General features: G+C 40.8%; 1 protein-coding gene across 1 annotated transcript; it reads left to right on the top strand.

Moving 5' to 3' along the window:
• Positions 1–5,983: 5,983 nt before the first annotated feature.
• Positions 5,984–11,869, top strand: irx2a (iroquois homeobox 2a). Its single transcript, XM_006804398.3, has 3 exons — positions 5,984–6,504; positions 7,879–8,284; positions 8,986–11,869. Exons 1-3 carry the CDS (start codon positions 6,265–6,267, stop codon positions 9,870–9,872), a joined length of 1,533 nt encoding a protein of 510 aa, XP_006804461.2. The 5' UTR covers positions 5,984–6,264; the 3' UTR covers positions 9,873–11,869.
• Positions 11,870–13,553: the final 1,684 nt, after the last annotated feature.

Below are 13,553 nucleotides of genomic sequence, written 5' to 3'. Positions count from 1 at the left end.
CTTATTAGATTACATTACATCTATTTTACACAAGCACAGATTCAGTTGGCAGCAAGGTTATACGTGAAGAATTTTTTGAAAAGTTTTTAATCTAGCATCGCTCATATGTGTTTTTATTTAACATAAAATTTTGGTGACTGTAAAAAAAATGCATGCAATTTTATGTAAAAGTCACTTTCTCGTGTTGTTGCCACCAAAGCAGAGTTATACAAGTTCCTTTTCCCTTCTCCTAATACAAAATGTTGCTTCCTTTTCTTGCTCTTTCCGTAGACAGAAAATGCTGTATCTATCTGGGGATGTCTCAGAGATACTCCTGCAGAAACGTCACAGATGGGTGGCGATGTTTTCATAATGTCCACCTCAGACACGCAAATTACGTGACAACGACAAAAATTTTCCTCGCAGTTGGATTTGTCATGCAAAAACCCTCCAACACAAGAGTTGACCTCGTGAACTTTGAGATACAACTTCACCTTCTCCCCTGTGACAACTTAAATGCCACCTTTCTTCCACCCAGAGAAACAAAAAAAACAAAGAAAAACATTTGTGTGTCTGTGTCTGTGTGTGTGTGTGTGTAACTGGGACTTGCAACTTGATAGCACAACAAAAGAGCTGTGGTGGCAAGTCCCCACGCAGACATTATATGTCAGCATCACCGTCATACTGTTAGCTGTCCCAACTGTACAAAGCCATCCTCAATCAGGGCACCTAACCAAGGTCAGCCTGGATTAGCCGTTAGTAACCCTATCAGGTCCAGCACAATGATTACAAAGCCCAGTGACACTGGCTGTCAGCAGACTCTTTCTAGGCAACCCTATCTGCCCGACCCTTGGCTACAGAGCCACTGGAGAGGGTTAGTCCATTTCAAATTGTTCCCCCTTTGTGTCTCCCTTTATTTCCCCCTTTGATTTTCGGCAACTCATTTCGTTCATCAATCAGTCTGTCTGGATGTGTGTGTGTTTGAAACCCATGCTGCACATAATTCCTATAATTTGTGGATTCTTTTTTTTTTCTTCTTCCTCTTCCACATAGCCCATTCTTTGTGTTTGTTACTTCTGAAGCCAAAAGCCATTCCACCTAAATCCCCCAGCCTGCAGATGAATGAGCCCTGTAGCTTTACGCTTTACAGGCCACATAACATACTCTGAAATGATCATTTGTAAAATGCAAATAGTAAGAAGACTTTTATATCTAACAGTTTCGGTTTAATCATCCTGTGACTTGTTTAAATTCTACTCTGCGTCGTATACTACTTCATGTTGAATATTCTGAATTGGTGAGACAGTGTTTAGTGAAGAACCTCTATTCTTGCAGTTTGCAGCACAGCACTTGGGAGGCATTTTCCCCATGAATTAGATAGCAGCCGCATTGTTCGACATGTCTTACCAACTCAGACAGCATGTCAAAATAAAAGCAAAATAAAGACTTGTGTTTCAGTACAAGCGCAGTTGTTGTTTCCCCTGCTTTTCTTTCTTTTTTTTTCAGGAGGAATTACACTTCAAGCCCATCGGTTTACTTCTTCACTTTTCCTGCCTGAGAACAGTTTCCTCCAACATGCATGTCAGTTAGCAGCATGTCAGACAAATCAAACCTATAAAGAAAGAGCTTTCTACTGATTTAGTTTCTTATAAACAAGAAGAACAGCAACAACAGCGCTAGCAGCATAATGTATTTGAAGCAACGTGGCAACCGATGTTCTCCACTTCAGCACATCAGAGGCGTCCCTGTTTCAGTCACCCTAAAGGTACCCGTTTACAAAGTGATAGGGCTTAGGGTTTTTAACTCGGGGCGAGGGGCTGATTTGAAACCCCCTTTGCTGCCAAGCACATGGACGGCTGCTGATTAGAAGAGGGTTGGCAGCAGTGGGCAGATGCCAGGCGGGGAGAGAGACGACGGCCTGTCGCCAGCCTGCCACCCAACCCCTCACATCAGCCGTGAGTTGCCCCCACCCTTACTGACCCCTCCCCCTCAATGTACAAAAAGAAAAAGGGAACGAGACGAACTGTAGTAGCGCATCAAAATTCAACAATTGTGACACACTGACAGATAAACAAAGTCGTGTACTTCAGCATTTTGGTTTTTTGTCATTTTTTTTTTTTTCAAACTGATCTCGGGAGTTTTGAGGAGTTGTTTTGATCACATAAAGCTCAAGTCTGCTCTGCTCAGCTAACTAAGTTGCTCAAGGAAAGATCACAATGCAGTTTTTCTGCTTTCCTGTGCACACCCACGCACAAACATGAGCATAAAAAACACACATATGCTGTACTTTGTGCAAGCTTGGGATACTGAACATTCTTTCTCCAGCCCACAGAGAATAAAATATTTTGAGCTTTTTTAACGTGTTTCAAAATTTGGGATTATAAATCTTGTTAGAGCATTTTACGCCCTTTTTTTTTAATGACACAAGATTAGATGAGCAACAATGACTGCCCAAAGTACAAAATCACCAGTACGAGTCCAAAAGAGACAGACCACAAGACAAAAGCCGCTTTTCAGGGAGGACAAACTCAGTGCACTCTGCCTTTAATCATTCTGCTATATTCCAGACTCAATTGATTTTACATCAGCTCAATATGACTACATAACAAGTCCATTTCTAGCTCTTGCCATGCACCTAGAGCTACGGATAATTACAGTAAGGGAGATACATCCATATTTCTTCATTTATCCAGCTGCAGTTAACTCTGCCCCTAAATGTACACAATTAGTGAACACAAGCCTCAATAGTTGCTTTCATTGCGCACCATACAAATAAAGTTTACAGCAGCCATATCCCAGAGGTTCAAGAGTGTATGAAAAATTAGAAATCAATATTAATTTAGTCATTTGTGTTGAGAACAAATATCATGACATAAAGGCTTTATCCTTTAGCTATTTAGTTTAACTCTGAGCAATTTACTCTACGAAAAGAATTAGCTGCTGGTAATCATTGTTACAAGTAACTCTGCCACTTCATTGTTATTTAAAGGTAAATTTTGTTGAGGGGAAATACTGGGAGAGAGGAAATCAATAATTGTTTCTTTTATTCATAAGGGAAGAGAAGATTTCTTATAAACTAACACCTGATATTAGGCTATCATCAGTGAGCAGAGACATTACAGCTACTTTTAGCCTTTAAACAATCATTTGCAAAAGCATCAGTTAGTTAGGCCTCTATTTTTTTTTTTTATAAAAAGGTATTGAATAATAAAAAGAAACACAAAACATATATTTTGTGTATTATGCTTTTGTAATTATTAATAAAAGTAAAGGTAGTACAGGTCTCGGCATCACAACAATGCAAATAATTTGAAATAATGTATATGGTCCGTGGAAATGGTGTTCAGGTACTTTTATAATGGAGTCAAGTAAACTGGCGATGTGTTCAGTTCATATTGAAAGGTCCACATCATTTTCCTCTCTGCTTCTGTCTGACCTCATGCTTTTCTGTTCCTCTTCACTACTTTAATTTCTGTTGGATCTATAAGGTCTTTCTCTGCCTGTCTCTGTCTACCTCATCGCTCTGTCTATGTGTCAATCTCTTCATTCCCATCTCCTGTATCTTTATCAACTTGGGACTAAAATATCTTTGGAGCCTTTCTGAAACTGAGACCTGGAATGCACTACTGTGGAGTTTAACATGCGCCTACATAGACACACACACTCTCACAGACACACGAACTTGTGCACTTTAACCAGCTAACAGGTGTACTTTCACAATACCAAATGGACACAGACTTGCATTTACGATTTAGATGCACGTGCATATAATTTAACCATCGTATATGCCTTCAGATATAAAGCCTCACAGACCATGCATACATATACACACTTGTTGGTACAGTACTAACAGTTAGCCCATGCCCTGTGTGTAGAGGAGACAGTGCCCCCTGGTGTGGGCCACTCAGTACTCCCGGTCAATAATATCTTGACCCGATCTATTTTGAGAGCACTCATTTACTCTTCTGGGATTGATTACTCCTGCCTGAAACATGTAAACCAAATGCATGTGCAGAAAAAAAAGACAAGCTGTTCTGTAAAATTCACATAGATCATGAAATAATTAAGGATGTATTAAATAATCTGTAGTTCTGTAATCTATTAAACAACATATATCTTTTGTCAAACAATAAAACAATTTAAATCTAACCTACAGTAAAACTTTACTTATATTACTCTTATTTTGTATGTATTTCCAGGAGTTTTTAAAAAGTGTTCTAGAGGTCCAGCTACTATGGAATTTTAGGACAACAATGTTAGGTCATGTCAATTTTAAGAATAATCAAATGTAAATTTCTGTTGAAAAAAAATGAGAGTAATACAGCATGTGGTTAAAATTAACAAATGGTAACTTGCCTGCCTTATGCTGTTATAAACAGTATTAAAATGTGAAAATACACATTTTGGGCAACACTGTGTGTAAGTGATTGATTTGTTCACTTTTTTCTTTAAAAAAAATATGTTTAATGATTAAATATATGGACACTTTGAGTAATTTATAACAGATTGTTGTTATTATTTTTATTAGTATTGGTAGTAGTACCAGTAGTAGTAATATCCACATATATAGTATTAATCAAAATTTACTTCTTTTACATTAGATTTTATGTTAATTAGGTGTGAGGCCTATATATAAATTATTCACACATGCTAACAGGACACCTGTTATAGACGAATTAGTACAAGAGAAATAAGTTAAACTGATGCCCATATAAATGCACAAACAGATCACAAAACATCACTATTTCCCAGTTATTATGCCCCCAGAACAGACTGTTTTACAACACTGCCACACCACAATGCAGCGAAGGAATAAGTAACTTATTAGATGAATACGCATTCATTTGAACCAATCCAGGCTACACTTTTTTTTCCGCCAACAGCTGCCACCTCGACTGTCTGTTCCAAAACTGGTTTCAGGTTGTCGCCACGGCGTGTTGTATCTCTTTTCTCCAACAGAGGTCATAATGCGTGTAATCACAAATGACTATGCATTAATTAGCAAGAAGACAGGCCTAAGTGCACACAGATATACTACAACGCGTACAGGTGAGCATCCAAACGCACTGACCAAGTAAACAAGCTTGGTTGGAGTTGGTGGTTAATCTTGGTGTCTGCATAGAGGAAACACCGCCCTTGATGAGGCGACAACAGCCCACAACCTCCTATGTAATTACTGGTGATGAATGAAATTGTAATAATAAGCGGAGGCCATGTAGATGCGCTAAGTAGTGAAACTTCGGGAGCGGTGTACGCCTCCCGCAGGCCAGAGCGCGCACTGCGTGAGGAGCGCGTACACATCGGAGTCCACATACGTTCATGGATGTGTCGGTTTGTGAACTACAGGCAAAATAACCAGCTGCAAGTGGAGAGCATTGGCCATTTTATACTCTCGCTCCTGTTCGATCTCCCTCCTCAGCCTTTCCGTTGTTATTGGATTGGATTTAATCACACAGACACCGTGTACCACAGTCAACTTAGTTTTAAAGCAAAATAAAACGACAAGAAAAAAAAAACTGTCAGTAAAACAGATGAACTTTTATTTCACCGCCCTTTCTGCGCATGTCATGTGCTGCAAAAAATACTCAGCCTAAGAAGCCAATTAAATTGGATTTAACCGTTTTTGAAATAATGAAACTGAAACGGACGTTGCGAGTCGATTGTATAATCATGGTGAATTTCTCTTGAAACAAATGGAAAATGAGCTATAACTGCGAGGCTTGGACTTAATAATTTGGGATCACTATAACATTTAGTTGGAGGATATGTCTGATACTAAGGGGGTGAAAAAAGTTTTAAATAGCCTCATTCCAAGTCAAACGTCTATTCATAGGACGGACGGACGCTACGATTTGCCGTGCGGATTCTTTGGTTATGTTCCGAGGCTCCATTTCTATCAGGCAGAAAGGGGGCGGGGATGGGATATTCAGATGAGCCGGAGTGACAGCTCCTGTTTCCCCCAATGCTCTGTGTGTCTGAAACTCCACTGGCTCGTTCCCTCCTAACTCCTCACTTCATAGTGCTGCGTACTAAAAACATCGGACGCTAGGGGATCAAGACGCATGCCACATTGCCTCTATGTGGGCACTTTAACAGATCTTTCGGGGGGTTTTTCCCAGTAAGGGGGCAGTGGAGGGAGGCCTTTTTTTATTTTCACTCTCTGATGACTGTTTGCACGGCTGATTATTGAGTTGATTGTTTATTATTTTGGCCGCTGTTGTCCGCCGCCTTGTGCGTTTTTTTCCTCCCCCTTTTTGGATTCGGCGACCTAACGCGCGCTCACCAATGTCCTATCCTCAGGGTTACCTCTACCAGCCCCCGGGCTCTCTGGCGCTGTATTCATGTCCGGCTTACGGGGCCTCGGCTTTGGCCGCCCCGCGGAACGAAGACTTGGCGAGGTCGTCGTCTGGCTCAGCCTTCAGCCCATATCCCGGGTCAGCTGCTTTCTCCGCTTCGGCCGGTGCAGGCTTCTCCACTCCACTGTCATACTCCACGGATCCAACCACGGGATTCCCATCGTACATGGTAAAACATCTTCTTTGTGTTTCTTTATGATAAAGCTTCAGGGAAGGCGATTGTCGGCGTTTTAAAATCGCAGGCGAACAGCGCCGATAAATCGGTTTGCGTTTTCTTTTTTTTTTTTTTTGTCATGATTCACTCCACAGAAAGTAGTTGCGGAACTTTACCATGGAGTGCTATACATTCATATCTGGTGGCCTCCTAGAGGGTCCTCGCTATAAAAATCTTTGACCCCCTTGGCTTAAATGGGATTTTTGATCATGAGCCGCAGATTGGAATGGCTTTATTGACGCTTAACACTTCCTGCGCAGTTAATTGTATAAAATGGAATACCTAGGATTGCCTTTTAAGCGTCTAGCTTTTAAGCATCGACTTTATGCGCCATAGAAATCGAATATAACACAAACTATGACCCTTTTCTTCATCAGCCACGCACTAAAATCGGGAATGGATGGGGTGGTATAATTAATGGTTAAATAAACTAAATTTTAACACGAAAAGCATGACTCGCAATGTTAATGACACAGGGCACCTCAAGCGTTCTAGGAAAGGTGCACATCAAGTGATTCGCTAATGGGATTTCTAATGCTGCAAAGAGACGATATGTTAACACATTGGAGCTGCCACCATAAACAAAAAGCAGCCACTGAAAGGAAATGAGTTGGTTAATAGGTGATTAAAGAAAATTAAAATTTCCTTTTTGTTATCTTAACTGCTATATAAAGGGGAACCCTGTTATTAGTTAATCCGATAATGATCCTAACCATTAGTTAACCATTACTCCTCGGCTTTTTGTGGCCTGCTTTTGCCCACGATGTGTTCAGCATCCCTGTTTACAATTAGTCCTTTTTGATTCAACCCGACAAGTGGGTTAAACCATAACAACAATAACAACAATAATAATACTTAAACAATTAGTTATTATTTATGCTTTGTTTATATGAAACAGTCCACTGCATTCCGAAATCCTGCGACGATATTTAAATCACTTTATAATATATAATTGATATAAAATGAAGATAAAATCTGGTACTACTTTTATATTTGAGTCCCGTCATGTTTCACTTGTTTGGACACGTTTTTCAAAAAGGAATGGTTATAGGCCTACTTTTTTTTAACACTGTTGAATAAAGCATGTACAGTTATTGCTACTTATGATGTAATTTTTGTCTTATCATTTATTATTATTCGTCAAAATGTAAAGCTTATATATACATATACATCTGTAATGTCCAACGTATAGGAAATTGGTTTTCAATATAAGTCACTTTGTACAAGCCACAATAATGTCATTTTTTTTTAATTCTTTTTAATGTCAGTCTAACTCAGCTCAGCTATTGACTTTTTCTTTCTTTCTTTTTTCCTCCAACTTTTATCCAGTCCTCTCCATACGACGCGCACACCACAGGCATGGCCGGGGCGTTGAGTTATCCCCCTTACGGGAGCCCAGGATACCCCTTCCAGCTCAACGACCCGGCTTACCGCAAAAATGCCACCAGGGACGCCACGGCCACCTTGAAGGCCTGGCTGCAGGAGCACAGGAAGAACCCGTATCCGACGAAAGGAGAAAAAATCATGCTGGCAATTATCACCAAGATGACCCTGACGCAGGTCTCTACTTGGTTCGCAAACGCCCGGAGGAGGCTCAAGAAGGAGAATAAGATGACATGGGCACCCCGGAATAAGAGCGAAGACGAGGACGAAGAGGACGGGGACGGCGAGAGGAAAGAAGTGGAGCGCTCAGAAAAAACCCTGGATAACAGCGAGGCTTCAGCGGAGGATGAAGGTGGGGTATTATCCGGCGACCAAGTCATGATCAATTCAGAGTTGGATGGGAAGGAGGGGGTGCCCCTTTTATTTACTTCACAAGTTATTTGCTGCACTGCTGCTTTATGTCAAAATATCAAAGAGATGAAATTATAACTCAGTTACGTGAATTATAGTTCTAACACACACACACACACATATATATATTTAAAAACAAATATTAAAATGTGTTTGCAAGACAGTCGAGTCCATGAACTATTTAGGTAGCCACGTTGATTGATATCAATTTTTAATGAAAAACGAGGTTCTAAGACTCAAGCTACACGTAATGACCTGTTAGAAGGAACATTTTATTTTCTTAAGCGTGATTAATGACAGGTCACTGGCAAGCAGACACCGAGCATAGCAGTAGCCATAAGTGGTCTCAATAAAACTAGACTGTTAATATTGTTACGATGAAAACGTCGACGTGCATGATTATGTAAAAAAAAAAAGAAAAGAAAAGAAAAAGAAAAAAGACAGCACAATTGTTATGGTATAAAATATACATTAAATCCAGCCTACTTTATAAATTATGCATGTACCACTATTTACGTAAGGCTGGCTGTAAAGCATTAACGATTAACGGACTTTATAAGTTTTATACAGTTTACTTTTGAGACTTTCTCACTTTCTTTAACATTTCTAACCCTTTTCCATTTATTTGCATGCTCGTCTTAGGCATCAGCTTGCACGTAGATACCCTGACGGATCACTCCTGCTCGGCAGAGTCAGACGGGGAGAAGGTCAGCTGTGTGGGCGAGCTTGGCTCTGAACAAGCCGGCGACAAATGCGAAGAGGACGGCGAGGACCCAAACCGCGACCAGCGGGCTCAGCTTTCACCTAAACCCGTCACGTCATCGCCACTGACCGGAGTAGAAGCTCCAGTTCTCAGTCATCACCATCACCACCACCACCACCACCTCCACCATCTCCACCACCTCCACAGCCAACGCGAGGATTTAGCACGGAGCCTCGTCAGTAGCAACAATATTAACACCAATAAATCCTCCTCATGCCTTGACAACAGGCCTTCTTCAGGAGCGCCTCCTAACCCCACGGTCAAACCCAAATTGTGGTCGCTGGCGGAAATTGCTACCTCGGACCAAAAGCAGCAACAGCAACTGGGGCAGACAACTGGGCAACCAAATTGCCCCTCCTCCAGCGGTGGACTTCTCACTTCCCCAACGCCTTCCGCAGCCTCCCCGGCTGCCAGTTCGCCCTCCCTCTACCCGCCCCCCTCCATCCTCGGAAGACCTATTTATTACACTTCACCCTTTTATAGCAATTACACAAACTATGGCAACTTCAGCCCCCTGCAGGGTCAAGGGATCCTGCGGTACACTAATTCATCTGGAGTGAGTCTGGCTGCTGCCGCCGCTGCCGCCGCCGCCGCCGCTGCTGCAAACGAGGGTCTCAGTTCTTCTCAGCAGGCTCTGGAGGCCAGCACAAACCCCAAACACAGGCCAGACTCTCCCCTCGTTAAAAATAATCCAAACCAGATTGTTGTTGAGCAGCAGCAACAGCATTTCAGAACCGCAAATTTAGAAGCAAAGAAAGGTACGTAAAATATGACGCGGTAAAAAAAAATCATAATAATTAAAAAAAAGAGAGACTGACTTATGAAAACTTATTTAATCTAGTGTTGAGTCCTAAATTTGTATTTTAATTCAACCCTGTAAGGAAATGGCGCCACGCTGGAGGTAAAATGAGCTCACTTGTTTCCAATGCAAACTAACTGGTTTTCTTTTTCACTTCCATGTGTCACTGCAATGACACCAAAGCATGATCTGAACTCTTTAGCCTTGTTTCGCGAAAGAAAAACAAAAAAACAAATAGCAACAAATCAGAACAAAATGAAGCCTTTATATTCAAGCGATCTTTCACAAGAAACAGCTAACACGACGTGATTTTTCATTTGTGCTAAGAAGAGTACATTTTTAGGACTGAATATGAGACTAAATGACTTATTAAGTTGGACATTTTTCAGCGCAGTAAGGAAATGAACGCGCACTATGGCCTGTTATTCGTTTTCATTGCAGTAATCTCCCGGAGTAATCAATTTATAATTGCCCACCAGCCCTTAAAAAAAAACAAATTTTAATCTTTCCGATGATCCCACGGGATCATAAGAATCCGGTGACGGGTTTCTATTTGCAACAATCTTGCCTTACAAAGCAGTAGGGATATAACATACAAGCCAATTGCAAACAAAACTTACAAGATCGCGTCTACAGATACACATTAAAACAACACTATGAAGGACGGGCCTGAATTAAGCTTATCCATGCGCTCAGACGCGCGCGCGCACCCACACCCACACACACACAGTGGGCACCCTGTGAATCCAATAAGCAGACAAAATGTTGCCATAGTTTTGAGCAGGAATCCTATTTTTAATGTTTCCTGTGTGTGTGCGCGCGCGCAGCGGGCCCAAGACCTTATCTTTCAACCTGGAATAATTCTAATTACACAGGGTCAGCCAATAGCAAACAAATGAGTTTGTTTGCTGTGTGCAGTCATCGTGGAACTTCACGTTTTCAAATGTCACTTAGGTAGCTGTGGTGGTTACTTTCCTTGCGCACATTTAAAGCTTTCCCTACATGCCGACGAATAGCTTAAGGACGTTTTAGTAGCAGTATAAGCAGAGACTCCCCCCCCCCCTCATTTTTAATGAGCACTTGCAGTATAGAGGTGTTTTTGTTCATGTTTTCTGTGGTGGTGGACGAAATTGATCATTTGATCGTGTGGGACTTTTTTTTTAATTTCCATGGTCTGCAGGTAGGTGTCACAATTGCTTTGACTATAAAACGACAAAGGACGCCACCCCTTAGCCTCACGTTTTAACCCACATAACCTTTACTCCAAATCGGATCTGGTGCCACCATTTAGTCGGAATGACAGCTGCTACCGCTTTCTAAGCCCCACGCAGACTGGGACTTTTTCTTCAGCTCACGTTTGTCAGAATGTTATTGTATTATTTCCGCCGTTCTGTTTGAGGCAATTTGGACGACAATTACATATGCTGGTTTGAAACCGATCTCCCATTATATGTGATTTACATGTTATTTCTCAGGTTCCTCTAGTTTGCTTATTTGCCACGGTATATTATTTCAGTATATATTTACGTGTGAAAATAAAAACTAAAATTTGGCCTGAAACCGAGGTGTCTTGGGAACGCAAAGTGGACCGAATTGAACTGAAGTGAACTTGAGGACTTCAAAGTGGAATAGCCTACATTTGATATTTATTTTTTTAAAAGGATGGCGAAACGATGCCTATAATTTATGCAAGTTGTATTGCAAAAATGGGAAACTGACATCGTCTGTTTGTTTTGTAAATATATATACATATATACATATATATATATATATTATGGACGGTTTTTATTTGAAACGCATTTGGGAAAAAGGCAACCCAATCTTGTTATCAGGAGTACTTTTACTAATTTATATCTTTGAATGTAAATAAAATCAAAACTCGCTGGTAAAGATATACTGGTGGGATATTATATCCATTATTCAAATGAGAAAATATTAAACTGTTTTCCCAACTATTACATTCATCTTTGGCAGTCTTTCTTTTAGTCATAACACTGTTTAACACTGTTGCATTTTTTATTCCTTTTTTTTATTCTCTCTGCTCATTATTCTTTTGTTTTGTCAGTTGCAGATGGGAGATGTTTGATGAATCTCACTTTTCATAAAGATTATGAGTTCTCACAGATTGCACAATCCATTCTTTCTAAATGGACAATCATTTTCTTTTAAAGCGTCTGGTCAGGGGATCTCCCTCGGTCACATATTCAGGACCTTGATGGGGATAAACGAGATGCTTATTTTATTTCATTTTTCTCCCAGCTCCCCTCTCCCTGCCACACATTTATTTTTCAGTGTGATTAATACAGCCGTGGGACGCATCGGGCATTATGGGCTCCCAGCGGGGCCGTCCCTGGAGCTTTTTAGCCTGGTTCAGGATGGGTCAGCACTGCCTGCTTCATTACAGCACGGCATTGAGCAATCCATAAAAGTCTATCTAAGCATCTGCCAGCTCCAATGGGCTGTGTGATGGGCCCTAATCGGACAGGCTTTTCACTGCTTTTCATCATGGCTGGATATTATATCACACAGCTAACTGAACAAATTAGAAAGAAAAAAGGTAGTCTTTAGTTATTATTATTATTCTAATTATTAATTTAAATATTTTGTCACCTTATTGTGATATAAGGTATGAAATACTCAAATATACAATATTGACATCCTCCAAGAAGAGGCCTCCATCATTGCTCCCAGCTAGACTAAAAGCTAATCCTTCATTTTCCAGTTGAATTTGTGCTTTGGAGCAGTCCAAATGTCATGGGACCCCCACCCCTCCCCATACCAAGGATGTAATATTTAGCTGCTACCAAGGGAGCAGTGGATTTAACCTACCTTAACTCACTTAGACCACCTTTTAAGTTAATATAAGTCTATGTGACATAAATGCATACTTTGCTCTAAGAGTAAATAGTGTTACACTCCCAGGATGGTGTAAAAGTCTCTTTTGGATTATTCATGAAACCATCACTAATTTTTTTTCAGGTTCTTTGGTTCATCAGTGCTGTGAATTGAAATATTTTATCATTTACCTCTACCTCACTAACAGACTGCTGCAGTAGACGGAAGACATGAACGTTATAGCACCTGGCCAGTTTCTTCCTCAGTCGAAATGCTTTCATTAGCAGCTGATTTATTGAAATGCATACTTTATTCTCAGGTGGGCTCCCCCAAGGACACGCACTGTTGTCAAATAGCACCAGAGGCAGTCTCGAGAGCACATAGGGGCCCTGCCTCTCACTCGCTTTTTCTTTCTGTCACCTGCTGCTGCTCCCTTCAAATGTCAACATTTGTTCGCAATAAAAAGTGTTATTGTTTCATTCAAAAAAAAAAAAAAAGAGAGAAAGTGCTCGGCAACCAGTCACCTTTGAACACATGAAAAGAAACTTCCACCCCTCCTCTTTGTTTGACTGAGAGCAACGGCAGGTGAAAATAGGAACAAGGCGGCCATTGCACATGACAAATTTCAAGCTGTGAAACCCCTTATGAAACGATTGTGAATTTATGCCACAATTAGTCACAATTGTGCAGAGGAATTCCTGACTCTTTTGAAATAGCTCTTCTTTGGTCCACATCCATTCAGACTATTTGTGGAAGAAACTAGGGTAACCTTGACACAGCCTCGATATTGATCCTCAAGGGCAAAACAGACGG

This window comes from Neolamprologus brichardi, chromosome 11, assembly GCF_056152115.1.
Source record: "Neolamprologus brichardi isolate AB-2024 chromosome 11, ASM5615211v1, whole genome shotgun sequence".
Classification (NCBI taxonomy): Eukaryota; Metazoa; Chordata; class Actinopteri; order Cichliformes; family Cichlidae; genus Neolamprologus; species Neolamprologus brichardi.
The sequence above is the reverse complement of the archived record's forward strand: the minus strand, read 5'-3'. Positions and strand labels throughout refer to the sequence as shown.

Excerpts from the sequence above, each read along its gene's own strand:
- irx2a (XM_006804398.3), top strand. The coding sequence starts at position 6,265 with ATGTCCTATCCTCAGGGTTACCTCTACCAGCCCCCGGGCTCTCTGGCG. Across the intron at positions 6,505-7,878 it reads CGGGATTCCCATCGTACATG|TCCTCTCCATACGACGCGCA; the intron begins GTAAAACATCTT and ends ACTTTTATCCAG. Across the intron at positions 8,285-8,985 it reads GGCTTCAGCGGAGGATGAAG|GCATCAGCTTGCACGTAGAT; the intron begins GTGGGGTATTAT and ends TGCTCGTCTTAG.